The sequence below is a fragment of the Chaetodon trifascialis genome, chromosome 9, assembly GCF_039877785.1.
Source record: "Chaetodon trifascialis isolate fChaTrf1 chromosome 9, fChaTrf1.hap1, whole genome shotgun sequence".
NCBI classification, from domain to species: domain Eukaryota; kingdom Metazoa; phylum Chordata; class Actinopteri; order Chaetodontiformes; family Chaetodontidae; genus Chaetodon; species Chaetodon trifascialis.
In genome coordinates, this window is record NC_092064.1 from 3736884 (window position 1) to 3760938 (window position 24055).

At 41.3% G+C, this 24055-nt stretch overlaps 1 protein-coding gene across 5 annotated transcripts in view; it reads left to right on the forward strand.

Moving 5' to 3' along the window:
• bcas3 (BCAS3 microtubule associated cell migration factor) overlaps positions 1-24055 on the forward strand; it is a 336382-nt gene that overhangs the window by 54570 nt on the left and 257757 nt on the right. For all 5 annotated transcript variants that reach the window (XM_070969920.1, XM_070969919.1, XM_070969924.1 and 2 more), the window contains exons 14-15: positions 8021-8154; positions 19343-19679. In XM_070969920.1, coding sequence (XP_070826021.1) covers positions 8021-8154; positions 19343-19679 — 471 coding nt within the window. The remainder of the gene's footprint in view (positions 1-8020; positions 8155-19342; positions 19680-24055) is intronic.

Consider the following 24055-nt stretch of genomic DNA (forward strand, 5'->3'; position numbering starts at 1 on the left):
ATTAGGCAGCCTCTCTGAAACACATGACATGGCATACTTGGCTTTTGTCAGGCATGGATGGATACATAGAATTGATGTCTGCAATCAGTCAAATACAGTAAAGTGTATTTAAACTTTATTCAGGTACAGTTTGCTTCCACCCTGTGTGTCCTGTGAAGAATCTCTTTCATTACCTTTTTCAGTCTCATAAAGCACAGCAGGCTACCACAGAATCAGAACTTAATTTTTGCACAGCCGTCTGAATGTTCTGAATATGGAAGTTTTGAATACCCCATCAAAGCCCGGAGTAATGGCAGATGAATCGAGACTGAATCTCCCCACACGGAACTGTCCCATAAACCATATCCCTGGTTTAGTAACAGGCTGGTCTAATGAATAGCCTGGGTCGTTGAGCCTGACCATTGAGGCAGCTGTGCCGTGAAGGCAGCTCTCCATGGTGTAATAACTCTGTCTCTCCATTTTACTGATGTGTGAAAGAAACCAGGCAGTCGCCAAAAAACCCTGGACCCACACGCACATGTTGAACACGAGGGGAATTCCCACACACAAGCAGCTTCACTTGGCCACACATTTATAGCCACACATTTAGCATGGATTGAGTTGTGTCTTCACACCAAGATAGCAATTAGCACTCACAGCTGGCTCTGATGTGATTTACTACGGCTGCTCTGCGGGCTGTCCTGTGTTGCCTTTTTCAGTATTTTGACAGGGGATTAGATGGGTTTTTCCTCACACTCTGAATTTTACTTGGATTATCGTAGCACTGATTATAATATCTTAACTTTTTAGTAGCAGTCTTTGTCAGAGAAGTTGTCAGAGCCAGGGCTTGTACCTCAGCTATGTTTGCAGTTTGCGTGTAATTTACTCATATTAAGCACTGTCCATGCTGGCAGAGACAGAGAGATGAAGAATTTACCTGAAATCATGTATAGGTCATTTAGTGGACACAATGTGGTTTCCTGTCGTATAGATTAATATCCAGGAATATCTTGAAATCCTTTAAAGGACCAGCTCATCCAAAGAGAAATATACTTCAGTTGTTTTTGAAATGGACCCTGAGCCACAGCTGAGACTCAGTATTGGGAATCAGATGGTATTGTTGTGATGAAGTAGCACCAGTAACAAACCTAGGAAATGTTAGCCATGTATGCTGCTCATGGAAAAGTGCAATTCACAGCCACAACAAAGAGATCACCACATGCACACTAAGAGGTGATGGTGTCCATCCAGTGAGAGTGAGAAGCACTGAATAAACAAATTTCCACCAGACAACCACATGATAAAGGTGGTGAATACTGAAGGCAGATTACTTACAGTAGTTCAGTGTAACCCAGCTCTGGAAAATAGTGGTTTCATGGCCAGAGCTTCACTGGACTCAGTGACCATGACTCAGGGCCTCTGGAAAGCTTGACTGAGAAAGACTCACCCCAGCCCCCCCCCATGCCCGACACTCACCAACACCAAACACCTCAGCAGTGTGGAGTCATTCACAGCCCACACAATGCGGTAACACACAGGTCATTTGTAACTTCTTTACGGTACATGTGTAAGTGGGTGGTAGAGGTAAGTTGCTAAGTTTCTTCTCATGATTTGAGTGCTGGTTTGTTTGTGCTGGCAGCAGTGTCCTTGGAAAGGAATTAGAATGTCCAAAATGAAATGAAGAACATGAAGTTTTATGACACTGCCCATTTTATTTTGACATTTCCTTCACAGAAGGGCAATTTTTTTCTTTATTTTAGCACTAGATGAAAGGTCAGAAGGTCATCAAAATTTTGTTATTTCAGACATTTATCCACCTAAAGTCAAGATATTCCATGGCAATCTGGGCAGTTCATGTTGAAATTCAGCTTTGGACTAAAATGTTCGGTCAGTGGATAAACAGACCAACATCTTTTACTCTGCCTGTAGAAGACAAATGATTGAAATAATGGCCTTCTGCATCAGTACTTACAAGGCCATCATTATTTTGCATACTTGATTTATACTATATTCCAGAAAAACAGACCAGCACCAGTTTCATGGCTGTCATGACTGGTAGACCCTCAAGCTACCCAGTTTGCGTGCATGTCCACATTGCAGTTTACATTACTGTTTGTGACTCATAGTCGTGAGCTAATTTGCCAGATGGTCTATGGCATTGAGAGAGCAACGAGGTATTGCGTTGCCCATGTCAGAATTAAGAAATCTTGATTTTGCAATTCAGAAATTTTTGGTATTGTGCAAATGTTTAAATTTTAATTAACTGAACTTTCTCATGCAGCCACACATAAGGCTAAAGTTTTTTTTTTTTTTTTTTAATTAATGGACAGTTGGAGCACAGTAAAATCTTATGTATGACCGGCGGCTGTGAATGTTTAAAAGGATTTCATTAGCTGACACAACTGAACAGAAGTCTGAGAAAAAGGCCACGTAAGTGCAAGGAGCTTACCTCTCCAGCCTCAGTGTCTGCCTGTTTGCTCAGAAAGGGGATTAAGTGCTGATCACAGTCCCAAATTCTTTATCAGGATATTGTGGATGGGGGCAATTTGTTTTGGGGCTTTTTAAACATGACATCAAAAGAAGCCTGGTGTTAAAGTTCTCTCTAAGCTGCTGTGAGAACCTGTTTGTCCCACAGTAAGAAACAAAGCAAAAGTATTGGGATTCATTTGGAATTTGGATAAGTAGCAGTAAATTGGGGTTGTGGCTTTGGTGGATGAACTCTTGCAGGTGAAGTAGGAACAGAGGCTCCTTCTTTCACCTCCTCATGCAGCCTGTTCGTCCTCTGTTGTACCCATTGGACAGCCTTCTGGCATATGACAAAACAAAACCCTCTCCTCTTTTAAACAATTCCAGCAGGAAGTGTGCAAATATGTAAATGCTCCATAAAAACAGATTTAAGTAGTGTGTTTTCCACTTAAGGTGATGAAAGAACGAGCCTGGAGCTCTGCCTTGAGAACAGTCATGCTTTGTGAACTTGACCGCTATGGTGCCTGCCCCTTGTGTGTCGGCACGACTTTAAAGCCAAGTGAGTTTTGCCCTGTTAAAAGCTGGCGTTCCAGCATAGTAATATCAAACTAATGGCAGCTCCTCAGCTAGGTTAACTGCGCACACACACCTTTTTTCATATCTATTAATATCTAAGTGCTCACAGGTGGTCTGCCTGTGAAGCGCATAGAAAAACACAACCCTTGGTTTCAGCCCGCTGTACATCAAATGAACCATAAGCACCTTTTGCCCCTCTCTCCTCTGTTGTTTTCTCTGTTCTTCTTTGCAGCTTTGACCCTCCCGCCATACCCCCATTCCCTCAGGCTCTCCTTCCCTGCTTATTCTGTAGAGTGAAGTATGGATGAGGTTCATGGGTTGTAGAGAATGTTAAGCAATGTGTCAAACCCAGATAGCGGCACTATGCCATTGTGACTGTCACTTTTGACTATTTTCACATCCAAACAAATTTAGTGTCACTTAAAGCCAGTTTCACATCTGACTGCACCCAGCTTCACTGGATATGGTCAGTTGTGTGCACTGTTGAACCTGTAACCACACCCAAATATGATGTCACTGGGTCCTGGAGTCCACCTGTGAGTTTCACTTGCAGCCAGATGAAAAGGTAAACCACTGGAGAACAACAAGGACAGGATTTTCAGAGGGTGTTCTCTCTGCAGGAGGATAGATGTGCCTCCGTTTACTATTAGTAGATTACGGTTCATCTGATTTCTGCATCATTCTTAATTCTTAAGAATTCATTAGAGCCCAATGAATACATCATCCAAGCTGATGTTATCCGCTGATCCTAGCCTCTCATAAATAGACTTGATGAGAAGTTAACAAGAAGATATGTTTGGGGTATTTAGCAGCATTAATACTGTTTCATAGTTTGATGACCAGAGAACACGGCCGAGGTTTGTTCTCTGACTGTAAATGGCTGGCTCGTGAAGGTCCATGATAAAATTATACATTTAAACTAAGTGACACTAAAACTTGTAATTAGAAACCAGGAAGATAATAACACATGCAAACTTGAGTAGACTCCAGTTAAATTCACAACTAAAAATAAAACCACTTTGCGTTGATAATTTTTCAAATAAATATGTAATTAGTCTGACTGCAGCCTCTATTATATTAGAGGTGGTTGACTTTGGCTCAACCTTGTTGGCATTTGACTAACCCTAATACCTACCCTGCTGCCCAGTGGAAATAAAACTGCTCATATATTAGTGTGGTGCTGTGGTGGTGAGAGGATTAGTAGGGTGCTCTCCTCCCTCCTTCAATTAGCACTGTAGTGAGTAGCGGCATTTGCACTGGTTAAGAAGAGAACACATACCTATTAATCTATTACTTTACTTGTGTAACCATCAGAATATTTTATAGTTTGAAGGCCAGACTCTTGGCACTCTGATAAGGAAAATCCTCACAATGTTAATACTGAATTCAACAGGTTAGAGTTCACATTTTACAGTTTTAAACTGTGAAAGATAAGAGATGTAGGAGGGTTGGTGCGTAGTAGAGGGTCAATATGGAGGTGGGTGGATGATGAATATGAGTAGAGGAATGATCATGAACGGTTCCTAGGTGGTCGAAGTACCCATCTCAACACTAACACATTGGTTAGCTGTGTGTACGGATTGCAGAGTGGATCTATTGTATATACCCAGCATATGTGTAAGTCATACAGACACACAAAGAGTCCTGTCCTTCCCCCCAATTTGGCAGCCCTGAAGACAAAGGCTCGTCTTGCGATGGATACTCTTTCATTTGTGCATTGGGCTCATTTGCTCTGAAGTTTATGCATCCTGGTAACAGTAAAGCTATCTGAGTCCCCCAAGTACTCCATCTTGTAAGCTTTATGCCTTCCACATGGTTATAATTTGAGATTTTCCCGATTTTCAAAGCTTTTTTTTGAGCCTAGTGTTGTTAATTAAAAAGTGGACTAGTTTTGTTGTGGCCTTTTGTGTTGCCAAGTAGGGAAATAACCGCCCTCTTTGTTGCGCTCTCCATTTCTTTCTTTGCTTCTCTCTCTCTCCCTCTCTCTCTCTCTCTCTCTCTCTCTCTCCCCCTCTCTATCTCTCCCTCCCTCCCTCCCTCCCTCCCTCCCCTGACTCTCATCCCATCTGCTTTTGTCAAGAATAATGCTAGGCCAACCACTTTGTAAATGAAACATCCTCCCACTATTAATGGGATTGAGCAGATGTTTTGTGTTTGGATGGTCAGAGATGGGACAGTAAAGCCTGCAGCAAAACAAAACAAAAAGATGTTTGGGGTAAAAAAAAAAAAAGAAAAGAAAAAAAAACAGCAAAAGCAGATATTTATGGAAATGATTATATCACTTCCCTCATGTCCCATACGGGCGCATGTCTCGCACACATGGCAAATTAGAGGTCATCCCTTCCAGTTTAGCGCATGTCTAAGTGCGTGTGCCAATGATTTTGGAACTAAAACATCGTAAATAACACTGTAACCTCTGGGACGAGGTGTTATAAATAGGACGTGTCAAACCCTGCTCCGGCCAACCTCTGGTTTCCCCGAAACCCTCTCTTTTCACCCGCCGAGTGGCTCAGCTACTTTTTAATTTGGCCTTCCCGCGGGCTAACCGACTGACGCCTCACGGCGAGGGCCTCTGTATTTCAACAAGGCCACAAAACCCCCAGTCCTCGGGCACTTGCACTCACAGAGTTCTACAGCCCTTCTGAGCTGTTACTTTTTTGGAGACCAGACTCTACCATCAGCAGAAGAGAAAAGCTGGCCCTGGCCAGGACTCAGCGGCCAAGTCTCATCTGTCAGAAACCCAAGGGCCAGACTCTCCAGCCACCGGGTGGGCAGGGCCCGACCAAAACAGAGAGAAGAGGAGGAAAGAAAGAAAGACTGGAGTGTGGGGGAGAGAGGGTTCGAGAGTGAGAGGAAGCTCCCAGATAAACAGACCGCAGCGCCTCAACTCCTAATCACCCTGCGCTTCCGTTTCCAGACTCTATAATTAGAAGGGCCCCGTCCCTTTTTTCTCTGTATTCCCAGTTGACGCAAATGCTTCTTGTGGCTTGGCACCTCATTTGGGGCGTGGGTTTTCAAGAGTTTACAGGCCCTGGGCCTTAGCTCTCTGGCTTTCTGGTCGCTCTGATACAGCATGAATAGCTTACCACTGTCATAATGCACACTTTACTTGGCTTCTCTTCTGCTTTCCTTCCTCCACTTCTGATAATCTGTGTGACCCCATTGCACATTCACTCTGTACCTCCCTCATTCCACCTCTTCATCATCTTTAAATATAACTGTTCTCCTTAAAAAAAGAAACCTTTCAACTCTGAATGAATGTGCAAAAATTTTGTAGCACACTTAGCTTTTTTTCTCCAGTGAAGGAGTGTTTTCCATCTCCCTTGCACGTGTTGCTGATTCCTTTTAATCTCATGCCATTCCAGCCTCCTCTTTTCACATTTGACATGCCACCCAATAAAGCCTGGCCACTAATTAAAACCTACTGCAGCCTCCACATAAAAGATGCCTTGGGGAAAAACTTAGAGGAAAATTACTAATTACTTTAATATCATTTATGTCTGGGAGTCATCAAAAAGACAGAGGTTTGGACATTTTTTTCAAATCTTACACTCTGTATCAGTGATGTCTTTCCAGCATTTTGACTTACTGCCCAACGCACGGGTTTGTTTGTAACATCTCAAAAGGCTTCTGGGGATGGGTTTGGGTTGCACTTGAAAAGCAGTGTGGCGTTTTTCCCAATCGAGCCAGTTTAGATCTGGGTTTGTTCTGGTGTGGTTTGTTGAGCATGTTGTTTATGGTGAGGGCCTATACTTTCTGGAGTTTGACGAGCTTCAAATAAAACAGGACCAAATGAATGGGCCTGTCAGAAGGGGTTACACTTGTGCTGTGCTGTGGTTCAGTGTTTCGGTGAATCTCAGTGTGCACACGCACACACCCATGACCATACACGGATGTATGAATGCACTGATTCTCTCTTTTACAGACACTCATCATCTTGTCTGTCCTTGAAGAAGCACAAGGCACGAGCCCTACTTTTAACCAGACCGAGCTATCATGCGAGAGAAGGCTAGATTTTATGACAACGACAAACGATAGCTGGCTTTGTTTTAATGGGCTGGTTTGTTTGTTTTAAAGGCACAGTAATTCTGTCATGCTGTCTAGCATGTGTCCTGCACAGTTGGTAGTGTTGGCTGCCTTCGTGTGAGGCGCTGGAGTGAAATACAGTTTAAATATTTTGGTTTGCCTGACTCTGTATCAGTTTACCAGTGTACCAGTGGCAGTGTTTAAACACATTGCTGTGATTTTGTGTATCTTCAGGCAACTTTGATGGGAGTATAAAAGTTGGGTTTTTGTTTTTTCAAATGCAAGTAAAGACCATCTTTGATTAGAACCTCACTTCCTGATAAATGCCCACATATTTCAAACTCCATTGATTCAGTTTGTATCACAGACTTTGTATTATGAATTTGTAGTATCCAAGACTAATTTGAAATGACCCTGATGATGTCATCAAGGGTGACTGAGGTGAGTAAACTGACCTTCATGCATGAAATTGATGGGGCACCTCTTCAACCTTTATAATGATTCAAGAACACTTTTTTTCAGTCTGTTGATCATCGTTATTGCAGCAGTTAGCTATTAGTGCTATTATTTGTTCAGCATGTTTATCAGGGACAGCACATTGATAAATCCACCAGAGGTGGCCTTAAAGCAAATTTATTCCTGTAGTTGCTGGTCTACTGTTATACATATTGTAATAAAAATAAAAAATATACTTTGAAAAATGGGAAACCAGCATGCAGAAGAGGACTAAAAATCTCAATGTTAATACAAACAATTTACTGGACATGGCAGCAGTAAGAACTACTTACAGATGCTAAATGGAGTATGTGTTGAGTAAAGCAAACAACACATTCATGTGAAAACAAAAACTACATATGAAACACTAAAAATTCTTGCACAACAAAACAATGGCTAACAAACAATAATGATAAGCAGTGTTGTTGAAGCCTGCTGTGGGAGTGATTCCTAATGCTGATGACTGTGTTTTTTCTAGGAATGCTGCTGGTGACTGCTGACACTCTGGGCCACGATTTTCACGTCTTCCAGATTCTCACCCACCCATGGGCGTCCTCACAGAGTGCTGTTCACCATCTCTACACCCTGCACCGTGGAGAAACCGAGGCCAAGGTTTGAGGCACACGCACACACTGCAATCCGCTTAAATGGCAATAAGCGTTTACAGTGGTCAGTTTGGGAGATGATTTTAACTTTTTCCTTCATTTTCACATTTCACAAAGATAATGTTAACATTGAAGTAGGTTCAAATAAACATTTAACCAGGATCAGTGCTGGTCCCTCCACATAAAGCTGAAGGTTTTGTACAAGAGGTAAAGAATTATGACGCTAAAGCATTAGAATCCAGTTTAAAGATAATGGAATGCATAATGGGCTGAACTTTAGATCAAACCAAACCTTTCTGGTCTAGTTCAGCCTTATTTTCAGTCTCTCCTCCTCCTACACTTCCACACAATGTACTCATGTTAGATGCTTTCCTGACACCCAATACAATCATGCATGTAGATGTTGACATGGAGCAAGAAAAATCTAAAGAAGGCTTCATCCCTTACTTAATGTCAGTAGAAGGAGATCCCAAGGTGGAGGTGCCCCCAGTATCTGCCCTGGTAGGGCACATACTGTGTATTACGGCTGAGCCCTCATAACAGCAGCCAGGGGTCGATTCCAGCCTGGGCCCTTGGCTGCATGCCATCCCCTCTGTCCTCCCTGCCTCCCCTGTCTCTCTCCAGTTGTCACTATATGATAAAGCAGAAATACCAAAAAATAATCTTGCTAAATAAATAAAGAAATACATTAGTAAATACATAAATAAAAGAATATCCAAAGATCTTCTCTCAGCTGTCCAATTGCAGGGTTCTTCGACTGCCTTCCAAACTCCACACACATTTAAAATGGAGACAGTTTGTGGGAGAAATCAGCCATCATTAAAAAGTAAAAAGTACAAAGCAAAAAAACATTCAACTGCTAGTTCACAAAAAATACAAACACATGTTATTACATGTTCCAATCTTCCTACTCTTGCCCTCCCTCCATACTCTTTCATACAAATTTATGGAAAGAGGAGCTTTTTTTTTATGTCATTTCTCAGCTCCCACTTTTTCCTCGTAGAAATGCAGAGTTTGAGGAGAACACCTCTGAAAAATTGCTATGTTGGTTTATGAAATATATTATGAAGATGGTGGCTATATTTAGTTGCCATTGAAAGTAGTTTCAGATGTTGTTGATTAAAGCTTTAAAATATCATTTTTGTTTTTTTAACATAAAATGGTATTTTGTGTGGAGGTACAGCACTGCCTCCAACACACTGTTAGATGCTGTAGAAGCAGTAACTCAGCAAGCAGTAAGGATGGGTACTACAGTACTGAATCAGGGATTTTCAATGCAGATTAATGTTAAAATTGTATATCAAGACAGACAGACTACAGATGTTCTTATGATCCACTGTTTAGGCACTGCTGGTCTTCAGTTCTTAAAGTATATTTAACAACAAGTAACAGTAAATTAGCACATCTGTTGTCTGTTTGTGAAACAGATGATTTACTTACAGCCTATTTTTTTCTTTTGACTCTGGCAATGGTATCGATATAGTAAAGTATACCTCCACTGGGAAAATAGTATATAGTCCCACTTATTTGACTGTGCCTTTCAACAGCTTTGAACATTCCAGATTATGATATCATGGCTTTAGAAGCTTCTGATTGGCTAATTGACATCATTTGAGCCAACTGGAGGAATACCTGTGGACACATTCTGACTACCTTCAAACTCGGTGCCTCTTGCCTGACCTCATAGAAAAATCAAAAGAAAGCAGCCAATACCTCAGAAAAAGAAATTGCGGACCTCCACAAGTCTTGTTCGTGCATGGGAGCAATTTCCAAAGGCCTGAAGGTACCTTGTTCATCTGTGCAAACAATAACATGCACCAAGGGACCCCACAGCTGTCATACTGCTCAGGAAGGAGACACATTCTGTCTCCTAGAGATGAAGTTACTTTGTCGTGAAAAGTGAAATCAATCCCAGAAAATCCGCAAAGGACCTTGTGAAGATGCTTGAGGAAATAGGTACAAAAGTATCTGTACTCACAATAAAAACCAGTCCTATATGGAAATGTTCTGAAAGGCCGCTCAGCAACGCCACCATATATTTGAGTAACCGTGGTTTGCAACTGCACATGGGTCAAAGATCGTACTTTGATGATGATGAAACAAAAATTAAACTGCTTGGCTATAAAGACCATTGTTATGTTTGGACGAAAAAGGGGGAGCCTTGGAAGCCAAAGAACACCATACCAAACGTAAAGAAAACACGTGACAGCATCGTGATGTGGTGGTGCTTTGCTGCTGGAGGGACTGGTATTCTTCACAGAATAGATGGCATCACAAGGAAAGAAAATTATGTGGATGCAATAAAGCAGCATCTCAAGACATCAGCCAGGAAGTTCTATGTCTCTGTCTCTATGGCCGCCCTCCCAAAAAGCAATAGTAATAGTATAGTGATTAGTGTAGTCACCCATGTGTTGTCCTCTATGTACACAGTTATATCAGGACACTGGCCATCATGAGGCAGAACTTTGCATGGAATAGACTCTTGTGTGTACCATGCCAACATAACTGAAGGTGGAATTACTGATCTCATACATAAAGTGCTTATGTAGTTAGAAAATTGCACAGTAACATCACAGCAGTGACAGTAATCATCAGCAGCTGCTTTTAGGACTGTACTATGTCCAGTAACTTGGACCATTTCACTAGTTCACTAGTTTTTACTTGTCAGACATTTATTACCATATTTATGATTTAAAGTGTTTGTCAGATCTGCACATTATTTAACTACTCTTCCATGTTTTCATGGTGTTAAATGGAGCAGGTTTGTCAATCTTTCTATGTGCATGAAAACAAGTTAGTTTTTCATATAACCTTTGTGAAAGCACATGATATATTTCCCTAATACGACAGGACCTTTAAGTGTCCAAAAGCCTCCTTAGAAAAAAAAACACTTTATTCATTACCAATGAAATGGAAATATAACTTGCATATATATAATGCACAAAGTAGCAAAGCAATATCTTTTATGTAAAAAGTCCAGATCATGTCCTCTATCAATGAAAAGAGTTTCTTCTGTACAAAAGTTGTGTCAGACGGTTGAAGCTGTCCGGTCACAGTGGTCATCCTGACATGTCTTTTTGTGGAAAAAAACACTTCCTGATGCTTCTGGCTGCTGTGTTGTCTTCAGACATTTTCTTGACTGAAGCCCATCCCCTGCCCAGCAGTAACTTTCTCCTCTGATGGTTCTCACAGTGTGAGGGGAGTATGGTGGGTGCAGGAACACCTCATCAAACGCAGCTTCATCAGGTCGCTCACTCCGCTGAGCCTGGAGTAAACTGGCAAGCAATGCGTAAATACACACTTATAGGGATATTTGAGTAACCAGAGATGGGTAGTAACAAGTTATTTTTACTGTGTTTCAGTTTTTCAAGTCACTTATTGGTCCCAGATCTGCTGGCAGTCTGTTGTTCTACTGCAGCCACATGACTGATCATAGGTTAAGATTATGAAATTATTTTTTATTTTATATCCAAAAGATGAAAGGTCAACTTCACAATGACACAATAATGTTCTGAAGAAACACTTTTATGGCCCTTATTCAACATCATAACTCAATTTTACAATTTGTAGCTTCTTTGTGGCAAAATCCATATTTGAAGCTCATTGGTTGTGCTGACATTGAGCTTCAGGTAATTGTTGTTGCACTTTTGATGAAGCTCTCTTTCAGTCAGTGTATTGATGGAGGACTTTTATGTATTTTTTTACTTTACTTTTACAATATATTGAGGGAGCGGGTAGATAAATGTTTTTCTTGAATAGGCAGTCTTCAGAGAAACTCGTTAGACCTCCTATAGGCGGAAAAAGATGGCAGAAAACAGGCCAAAGACAGGAAAGACATGCAGGTGTTATGTTCCTTCATCACAACAGTCGGAAGAGCAGAAGATGTAGACAGCTGACTGAGTGCTCAATAAACTTCACTGAATAATCACTGCTAAAAAAACACACACACACACACACACACACACACACACACACACACACACACACACACACACACACACACACACACATTACTCTGCACTGTGAAAAATTGGCCATCAAACATTAAAAGGATGTCTGACTTTGGAGAGTCACTGCTCCGAGCCAGAGGAGACCAGGTCCTGAGTCGAGTTGGGCCTGACACTGATGGAGAGACCTGAGAGGGGTAAAGAAAGATGAAACAATATTAATGTTGATACACTGAAGAATATCGAGTAAATACACACCAAAAGCCAGTTTCCCAAACATTTTCATGAGCTTGAGATTACAGAAGTGAGAGCACATGCTTATTTAGGTCCATATGTATTTGAATATTGACATGATTTGTTATTTTTTCTATGTACTCCAGTACAAAATCTGAAATTATATACTGACTGTGGACTTCAAGTTCAAACTCTCTTCTCAAATTTGTGGGTACTTTCAGACGTATCTAGTGAATCATGTAGTAATTATAGTCATCTCAGTGACTGCCAATTGCAGAGGACCTCAAGTTAACAAACAGTTCCTAAAAACCTACAAAAAATGATCATTGGTGCTGCATCTAATTTGATGACCAAATAATAAATACCATCATACTGAAGCTGAAAGTCTGCACTTAAAACTTTGAATAATTGTTTCATTTCAAATCTAACGTGTTGAAGGACAGAGCCAGAATCATTCATTTAGCCCAATGCCTAAACCCCTTCCTTTAATGACAAGGGTTCAGATGCTGTGGATATGGGGTGTGTTCCTCACCATCAGGAATCAGGGCTTAGTCCCTGGCAACATTTCAGCAGTTCCCTCTATGCATGATCACTACTCATGATCACATCATGTGGATGGGTCTGATGACGAGCAATCTCCTGAAGAACCAAAATAACAAAACAGAAACAATCCATTCTGAGAAATATGTAATTAGCTGTCTGCAGTTATACTTTCTTTTTACAGTGATCACCCACATGCTGCTGCTGATCTTATCCCCCCGTCACTGATGCACCCATCACTAACAAACAACGTTATCTAGTTCATCCAGCTACCAGTAATTGTAATCGGGTGTACTGGTTGCAACTTTAACAACAAACCTAATAACTGAAAATAAACTTTGTATGCCATAAAAGGCCAATAGCCTGAGGTAACATAGGCAAACTGACATCTGGTTATGGTAGCTAGTTAAGTGTTGCTCTTGTTACCTCACTGCAATTAGAATCTAATTGTAATTCTAATCTTACCATAAATATTAACTCATCCTGGCAGTATAAAATGCCACCTTTGACTAGATTCATGAGAGGTAATTTAATGAGTTAAATATCAAAAATGCTGTAATTTCATAGTGTGCTATAACAGCTAGTGAACTAATTTTATAACATTCACAGAGCTAGCATGCCATGTTCTCACACGTACACAGTGCTAGCCAGTGACGCTGCAGCCAGCTAACTTTGCAAGACCATAATGACCAACTCAGTTAATAATTTACATTATTAATTTTTTTTTTTTGTCACCATTTCAACTCAACTTCTCAACTGTCTTATAACCCCTGATCGTATATGCATACCAGTGAAAAAAGTACTGTGCATACTTGAAAAGATCTGCAACATTTTTCTCTTTTTGAAGGCTGTGCAGTGATTTGTTTGATGCACTGCAGCCAGGAATAAGGCTCTTCCATATGGACAAAGACCCCAGGCATACTTCTGCTGTGTTTAAATGTATTTGGCAAAGGTGTAATGTCAATGTCTGACTTCACCCGTACAGTATATTGCCAAAAGTCAGTGGACATGTTCGACATCCCATTCTGAATTCATGGCCTTCAATAAGAGATGGAACCCTTTTGTGCCTATAACAGCTGTCACTCTTCTGGGGAGGCTCTCTTGATATTTTGGAAAGAATTTTTTCCCTTTCAATCAAAAGAGCATTTGTTAGGTCCAGAAGGCCTGGTTCTTGGTGTTCTGTGTTGGATTTTATGCATCTGTCTGCAGTGTGGGTCTCCATTGACTTTTGGCCATATAGTGGTATTGTAGTTTTTTAGCCCACATAGACACACAGTGAGTACATATTATTTCATATGGTACATGTTGAAATGAGCAGGGAAATCGAAAACAATTTGAATCCAGAAATCATAAATGGAAAACATTCATAGTCAATAAACTCATCATCGCCTTCAAAGTAAAGATATTTTCTGTCTCTTTTGAATTGTCCCACATGTTCTCAGCTGTGTCATGCAGAGACTTTGCAGTGGAAGTTAGAACTGCTTACTCAACAAAACTACTTCAGGCCTTGTTCGGTTCAGGATTATTGACTGGGAAAACACACTATCACACGCACACATTCTCACAGCCTGCCTGTAGTTAATGTATGACCACACGGCAGGTCCGCTGACCGGCTGCACACTGAGCCTGCTTTGATCCAACCCATTGTAAACACTGACAGCCGGCCTTAGCCTAGTGCTTGGGCCAGGGGTTATCGTGACACATTCAGACACACACACACACACACACACACACACACACACACACACACACACACACACACACACACACACACACACACACACACATTAACACACACTCAGTCATTTGTCGATTACTTTTGGGGACATTGCATAGACTTACATTTCTTTCTTGGAGACTTACCATAACCACTACTTGCCTAACCCTAACCCCAACTTTAACCTTAACCTAAGTCTTCATCCTAAAATGTAACTATTCACATTATGGGGACTCACATCTAGTCCCCATAAGGAAGGCATGTCTGCACAATGTGAGTGTGTAAACAGATTTATGTCCCCACAACATGACTTATACACATCCACATGCACACCTACACACACACAGTCAGACACACAGTAGAGAGTGATAAAGTCTTCAGTGAGGTGGGTGGAGAGACGCCTTATCTGTCTCCAGCGGCCAAACATGCGACTGGCTGTCAGTGACCCGAGGCCAGGTAAACAGACCTGCAGCTGATAACAGCTATAAGGGGCTAAAGGAGGACCAGAATGTAGATGAGTGTTGAGCTATGGGGCAAACTGAGGAGCACTAGTCACTGAGGTTACAGGGGTGGCACTCCATTACTGCTAACTTTGCAGCCCTGCACCTTTAGCTGTGGTTGCAGTGATAAAGGTTTTGAAGGCTGATTTTGTCATTTACATGCACTTAAAGAAACAATATTTTACATTTCCATATTAAAGTGCCTAAAAACAGCTGCAGCAATGTTATATATTTTGGTGAGTTGTGTAATTTCATTATCTGAAATGTTTCCAACAACGTTCAAACCCAGAGGAGTAAGTAACTTTTCTTCAAGGTAACTGCGTGTTATTTGGCCCCGTCAGTGGTGACACAGGGAACACCAGATGAGACCTTAAACCTTCATACATTACATTTCTGACAAGTCTGAGTCACATCAGGTAATCTAGATTATTAGTCATGTTTCACAATGAAGACAACAACTCCCATGATCCCACACTGTCTCATGATGTCATCAAACCATGTCTTTAGTTTTCATTGTTTTGATTGAGGGACCCCATACAGGACAAATTACGCATTTTTTGTTTAAGTAACCCAGCTCCTGCTGGGTTTCTAAGAACTTGATTTAAACTTTGTGTAAAATAGAAAGCATAATCTGTGATGTGGGTGGTGGAATATAGACAAATGATGTCCTCAGGGATCTCCCAGAGAATGTTGCTAGCTTGGCCACATACATGGACTGGGTTTCTAATCATCTTTTTATGTGTGAACATGTGTGTTGCAAACACTGAAGGGAAAGTGTCACATTATAGTGGCAGTAACACATAGTGGCCTCTTTAAATCTGAGTCAGTCAGCTTCCACAGCTGAACTTTTCAGTATATGTGAAAATTCCAGAAGCAGCATCTTGTATGACTAATAAATAAATAGAAAATAAATAATACATCATTTTATAGTTATTTTTGAAGCATATTAGTATGCTTTCCCACTGTTCCTGTGAACCATGAGTGGTGGTATTGTGCAAAGATATGCAGCACTGCACCACCAAAAACAGGAAAGAAGAAGACTGCTAGTAAACATGCGTATAAGCAATTAAAATATCTTAACAGTGTGAAGGATTTTGTTTGTTAGACCTCAAGAAGACACAGTGTGTTTGGATGACCAACACTGAATGTAAAATAATAATAATGATTTCATAGCCAATATCCTAAATGGCACTGCAGGCCAGTATCAGCACTGATGTGGATGCTGCATATTATATCAGCACATCCATTGATACATTCCATTACGTCCCTTTAATCAGTCAGAATGAGTATTATCCATTGATTTTTGGATTGAACTCACAGGCTTACCTGACCTTGCATATTGAAAGTCCAGTATGTTGGTTAAACAATATGGAGCAAAGGATGAAAGCTGAAGTCAGCCACAAAATCACAAATGATTTTCTTTCTTTCATTTACATCTTCTCTATATTCTGTCTAATGCGGCTACTTGACTTCTATACAAGTGTATGTTTGTCTCTCTTCAGTCTTATCCCTTTCTCCATCTTTATCACATTCTTGTCATTCCTCCAGAGTTCCTCTCAGGTGAACAGAGCTGCCTAATCTCTCCAACAGTTTCACTTATTAAAAAAAAGAAGGTCAGAAGCATTAAACATGTCGTCTTGGCATCTCTCTGACTGCCGAGGATGTCATCAAGTACTCTGTGCACGAGGACAGGAGGAAGAGCTTTCCAGCCTCTCTGGAATGTGCAACCGCCACACTGGCACATGCATGTGACTTAATACTGTTACATTCCACCTTTTTAAGATAACATTTGACGACTGTTTGATATCTGCATGGTTGTCACACTGTGACTGTACAATCACGGTAACCTTTCAGTTAATCTCCTGCCTGATGAAATGGATTTGAGTCCAGGCACCCATTTACAGTTGGAGCTCTGACAGGTATATTACGACCAATTACGACACACACAGAGTAGGCCTTTCTCATCTCCGAGTCCTCCTTAATCAGCCCAGCGCAGGTCAGGCCTCCTCTTTCACTCATCTTTGTGAAGTAAAGTAACTGTCTGGTATGCAGAGGATGCCCCATTAACTGTCATTGCTGGGGACAATTACTGAGTCTGACCTGGCAGAAGATTAGAGAGGCCTGCAAGTACAGAGCTGTCTTGCTGATTGGCTGACATGCTTGCTGGCGAAGGAGTTAGACATTCCTCATCTTAACTTTCTCCTGGACCTTTTCCTTTCATTTCTTCGAATCCCATCATCTTTCCCCACCCTCTATTTTTAATATGTCGAGTGATAGGCGCTGTTTCAGCATACTATCACCTCATCAGTCTGTCACCCTTTGTCACTCCTTTGTCTTTTTGCATTTTCTCTCTCCCACTCTCCTTTGCTTGTATTGTCTCTTGCAGCCTATCTGTCTGGTTTCCTGCATGTCTAACATGCTCAGGGAGATGCTATCTTCTCAAGTGTCTGCTCCCTGAGTCAGCCACTGTTTTAGGAGGAGGCTAACAGAGGATGCCATCAACTGTTATCTTTCTTCTTAGTCATTTATTTTGCCACCAGACAAGCTCATTTTCACCTTTGCCAAAACTTTGCTGTCTAATCCTCTCATCCTGGTCATCTTTCGTCATGCACCTCAGTCAGCATTGTTCATCTGTCTGATGACACTTCATTCTAGTCACTCTAATTTTCTGCAATTTTCAAAAATACTCATTAGTTAATTTTACTTGTGTTCAATATGGTAATGTGGAGAAGTTGGATGGAACTGCTGAAGCCAAACCTTTTTTACACTAACAATAACAACATCAGTTTGAAAATCGAATTTGCATGTGTAATTTTCACTGTCCTAACCATTCCCCAATAACGATCGATTTTAAAAGCTAAGAGCATTTTCAGAATGTTTCTATGCACGCTTTTCATTTTCCCCATTTATAACTTTCTAATATAAACGTTATATGAGTATATGTCACTAAACATCATCTCAGCCTTAACATGCTTTTTGGAAACAAACATGGCTCTGTTGTTTTGCATGGCAGGATGCCACTATTCACATTTTTCTCATTCACAGCTGGATTACGTATGTGTCAATGTAAGAATGGCAAATGGGAAAGTTTTAATGATTACAAACTACAGCATTCTAGCATATATTATTCATGTTGTTGGAGGTTTTCCGAGAGCTCAAATCGTGTATTACAGTTTAAGTAGCTTATACAATTTGGAGCAAATGTCAAAGTTAAGTTAAAAAAATGGCAAGAACACAGATGTGTGCTGCAGCTTTGATTGAATTTGCAGTCACAGTCTGTGTCCGAGGTCCGTGGGTGATACTAAATACTTGAAACAAAAATAAGTGAATATGTAAAATAAAGCTAAATACATAATTTAAATAAATCTAAAGCCATACATTAACACTCATTTTTTCAACCTACAGCATATGTCTATATACATCAAAGAAAATAAGAAATGTAATTTAAAGCCTTTTGACAAATGTTTTCAACAATTTTCATTGTATTTGCATGTCCCGCCATGCACCTGCAAGGCTCAGAAGTGGAATAAACCTGACCTGTAGGCTGAGCTGGCGGCTGGATGTTACAGGAAAAAGATGTAGGAGTGTGCAAGGGGGAACTAAATGAATATTAATAGATAAATAAACATTCGGTGGCACATGCACCCTCCACATTTCAGTCTTTTTTTTTCATTTGTGTTTTGTCCAACTCAGACCAATTTGGTGTCACACACACACACACACACACACACACACACACACACACACACACACACACACACACACACACACACACCTATCCAAAGCCATATCTGGGATGGCATGGATATCTTCATGAATGATTTCCATCTTCCAGCATGACATTCAGATTTGACTGTAACTGGCCTCATATGCTTTTCTGACACTGGTGAGCGATTCTGAAAGATTCACAGTTTAAACATCGAGATTGTTTGTAGAATAGCAGTGGATCTCCAAACTCTGTGATTTAGTTTTGTTTCAGAATTTAAAGACTCTTTAAGAACTTTTCCCATTGGATAAATGAATCTGGAGAAGAGCAGCAGAACCACAGAGTCCAGAATCTGTTATTTTGTCTGTATTGACTTTGTAGAGTTACGGCCAGCGCTGATAGCCATACACACCGCTGCATCAATACACGATACATCAGCTGCCTGTTCACTGTCACATTTGCTGTGTTACACCTCACCTTTCAGTATTTAAACATGAAAGTGCTGTGCTACTATGTCCCCTGACTTCTGAACCTGCCCTGTCTCTGTCCAGGTCCAGGACATGTGTTTCAGCCAGGACAGTCGCTGGGTAGCCATCAGCACCCTCCGTGGCACCACCCATGTATTTCCTGTAAACCCCTACGGTGGGGCACCCTGTGCCCGCACACACATGTCCCCACGGGTGGTCAACCGGATGTCTCGCTTCCAAAAGAGCGCTGGCCTGGAGGAGATTGAACAAGAGCTGAACAGGGCAGCTGCGTTAGGAGGAGGAGCAAGTGGAGGAGGCATAGGAGGAGGTGGCTGCATCCTGGGTGGAGGAGGCGGCATCGGAGGCCGCTGTAGCCCCATACCTGGCCTGTCCAGTAGCCCTTCAGGGTCTCCTCTGCATGGTAAGGAGCTGGGAGGGAGGGCAAGTAAAGGGCTTACTGATGTTTGTGTTTACAGTATCCATGGTTCATCAGGGTCAAGTTACAGCAAATTTATTGAAAGCTGAAGAAACTGTTTTTCACCAGATATCCTTCGTATTCAAGTGCCCTTAGACTTATGCATGGACACTACAAACAAAGTTTGTTCTCTCGTCCAAAAGATGGTTTAACTAGTGCCCTCAGTGTCCTCAGTAGAGTGCAGATCTCCACCAGGTGGGTCAGGGACCATGTGGAGAGCAGAGAGTTGAGGGCAGGCTGAGTGTCCGGTGTGTGTACATGAGAGTTGTGGAATGAACAGGAGACAGTATGCAGACTCCAAAACACCAGTGATGTAAAGTGTCAAGTTCAAAGTGAAAACCCCAACAAAAGAATCCACCAACACTAATGTGAGCTCCACGGACATTGACATTGGAACAAGATTCCAAACTCAAGCAGTTGCTGATCACTACTGGCCTGTTAAGAGGAGGGAGGAGTCAGCAGCCAATGGCGGTATAAAACAGAGCCGTCAATAAATTAATCACAGCAACCACAGGAGGTCCTTGATCATACAGTCTTAACTGTGCAAAAAATATTGGGCTGATGAGTCCAGTAGTACACACACATACAAACAAACGCATGATCCCTCCAGACTTAGCCCATATAACACACGTGAGAAATAATCATGATCTCAGTATAGAGCAAAGTACTCTTTTAAAAACATATCAACCACAGGCAATAAACTCAGCAAAGAAATATTTCTCTGAATAAATACGGCTGGAAAAGAATCTGTGTTTTAAGGTTTTTGCATCTGATTAGAGCTTAGGGCAAAAATGGAAAGCTTTTTTACTTCTTTAAATTTTTACACTATAACTTATAATAATGAATTGAATTAAAAATATTTAATTCAATTAAAGTATTATTTATTGACATATTGAGTTACACATTTGACTGGTCAGAAAACCTTTTGCTGGTTTTCTTGGCTTTTGGGCCTTGATGCTACTGGGCATCAACTTGGTTGTCAGCCACCTATGGATGTAATGGAATATTCTGTCCAAGATTACACCTCTGAGAGTACCCAGTCATAGTCCACAGGATTTCATTCAAACCGTTTTTTTTATCAGTCACTGCGTCGCTGGCCCAGTCCTTGCACTGCAGAGTAAAATACAGCACACATCTGTCTTGTCCATCGTTTCACTGCAACTCTGCAGTCTTTGGAAAGCAAATGTGAATTAAACATGTTTCCAAAGACTGGTTTGGAGCCAATAAGCTAGGCTGCACAAAGCCTTGTTTCGTCTGAAGTTGCCGGTGTACGCTGTGATAAGCATGGCTCCAATAAACTAGTATAGGTCGGGCACAAGAAACAAAGCCAGTTGTTTGCCAACTGCCAAAAAAACCTCAATGAAGAAGAAGAAGGAGAAGAAGAAACAAAACTGCCTTCCATGAGAGAAAAATAAAACAGGTTTTTAGGATTTTTCATTTGTCAGTTGTCATTTTTTTGTGTTGGTCCTTTATAAAGCTGTCCACAGACGGAGACCTCTCCAGCTGACTCTGCCTTCTGGCCACTAGGGGCAGAAAAGGGAAATCAAAACAAATGCACACATACTCACATATCGTATTCCTGACATATGAAGGTGTTATCATGAATGTGCCAGCAAACAGTTGACTATTTAAACATCCAGCAGACACAAGACAACATCAGTATTCATTTGAAGTGTTTCTAACCACCTGATGAATGAAGTCCAATATTTATTCTACCGATCAAAGTGTCTCTGTCACGCTCTTTGTCTGCGAGATGCTGCAGAGTTTCACATCAGAAGTAAAGAATCAATAGTTGCCTCAGACTACAGTTGAGTTGTGTCCAGTTGTGCGTCTGTGTGTGTGCATTTTTGCGTGTGTTTCCAGTGACTGGTCATCCCAGTAGCTCTTTTCCAGGGACTCTGATCTGTGTGCCATAACCTTGTCTCTCTTGTTTGTCAAACACCAATGCAGGCTGCTCACAGTGTCTGTGTGTCCCTAGCTGACATAGGTACACATTGATAAACACACACTTTGTGTCAGCTGCACTGCTTGACCCCAGAGGTGTTACTCAGTGTAAAATATGACAGTTCTCATTAGTCATGGGTTTCCAGGAATATCCCTCAGCTTCAGTAGGTGTGCTGCAGCCAGGCAAGGTCAAGAACTTGATAAACACTTCAGAGAACCAACTAACAGGAACTGACTAGTAGGGAATTTGACATGACATTGTAGAATGTATTTTATGATGGTTTTTTGTCTGCTCTTTGCTCCAGAGCGTTTCCAGCTTACTGGAATGGAAGCCAGATCTTTAACCCTTGAAAAAAACGGAGCACTTCTGGATGAAATAGCATTTTAAGGTCCAAAAAGTGTCAAACTCTCAGGTCATGGAGGAAGCTGTTGAACATATTCCACAGAAGATCTGCTCCCCTTCACTCTAAATCTGTCCTCCAAGCTCAGTGTTAATGGGTTGAAACAACTTTTAGAAGGGTCTTCCTTCTTTCTAAAATAAGCCAATGTGTATATGGTGTGGTAGGCTTTCTTAGTCGACTTATGTTGACCTCTAGTCAGATTTTGTTAAACCGCATATCGCAAATCTCTTTAATATCTGTAGCTGTAGGAGGCCTGTGTGGACAAATTTGGAAATCACTGCATGACTGTCTCAAGATGATACTGAATTTAAAGGAGTTTTGCATCATTGTGATAAAGTACCTCAATTGCTCAGGTTTTTTATTAACTAGATTAGACAGAGGCATTTATAATATCACAATATATATTAAAGTATGTTAATTTATGTTAATTAATTTCAATATAAGATTTCACATACTGTGATAGAGACTTTTATCCTGATCACTTATCCCTCCTTTACAAATGCATCGCAGGGCCATAATGCACTTGTCCTCTTAGCTGTTCCCAAACTCTGTTCTTATAAATTAGTCTTCATAAGAGCCAGAAGAGGTGACAGAAGATGCTTGGACCATGAAGCCAGGGTCAAGTCATATTATCTGCCTGCCCCAGAACTCACACTGCACCCCCAGCCATGTATACACACATTCATAAACACACACACGCACACTCTCTCAATGGCGCCCTTGCTTCCTCTCGCTTTCCTGTCTTCCTGGTCTAGACCCAGACCCCTCTGTAACCCCTACACCAACACACACACACACACACACACACACACACACACACACACACACACACACACACACACACACACACACACATTACTCTGCACTGTGAAAAATTGGCCATCAAACATTAAAAGGATGTCTGACTTTGGAGAGTCACTGCTCCGCTGCGATGAGAGACAGAGGGACAGAAACATCAAAGTGGGGTAGAAGGTGAAAGTGAGTGAGCAAAGTAATGAGGTGCAATTGAGAAAAATGAAGGAGAGATAGAACAGGGGGAAGAAAGGAGGGGGAGCGACAGACAGGGGAGAGAACGATAAGTTTGTAGTAGCGGCGCTGAAAGCTGAGGTCTCGGGGAGCGTGGTCGTAAATCACACTTTTGTTTCAAAGGAGAGCTTTGGGGCCACCTGTCAACAATTAGTCCTCACAGTGATACCTCATTGAGTTTGTGTGCATGTGTGTGTGTCTGTACATCTGAAGAAGATAAAGTGTGTACAGAAGTGATCATTGTTTTGTGGTAAAATATATTTAAAAAAAGCTTGGGATCAGAATGAAAGATTACATGTGAGCCGCATGGAGGAGTTTTCTTGACTCCTGAGAAAATGGAAAGTTTCATATCTAATATTTTACAGTTTATAATATAGTCCACAGGAAATTGAAGTCAGGTTTCACACCGCTTTTATCAAGGTGTTAATCCATACCATGCGTCCACTAGCTCACTTTCTGATAAACTCAAAGCTCCTTACTGTGTGAGCTACAAGTCAGTCACTTTGTGTACTTGCACTGTTAGAACCTCATTCGTATCGTGGTGTCTGACACTTTTAAAGTTCAATATGCTTCACTGACCGTCTCTCATATGTGACGTGTGGAAAGACTGCACGTCAAGACGTTTTTCTAAAAGCACCTGCACCTTTTAACCCACGCTGCAAATAATTCCACAAACAAGTAGGATAATGTGTTATATAGAGCCGCAATGAGTAAACACACACACACACACACACACACAGTAGGACAGAATTTCTGAGGTTAGTGCAGATATTGATATTTGGCTTTAAAAACAAAGACACTTGTGACCTGGGCAGGACATTTAACTACTCTCTGCTGGACAAAGTGCAGAATGGTGTCAGTTGCTCGTCATTTATGAGCTGACACATATGTCAGTGTATCTGCATCAGACGAGTTCAGAAATTCATGACGAACACTGTGGTAACTTGGGTA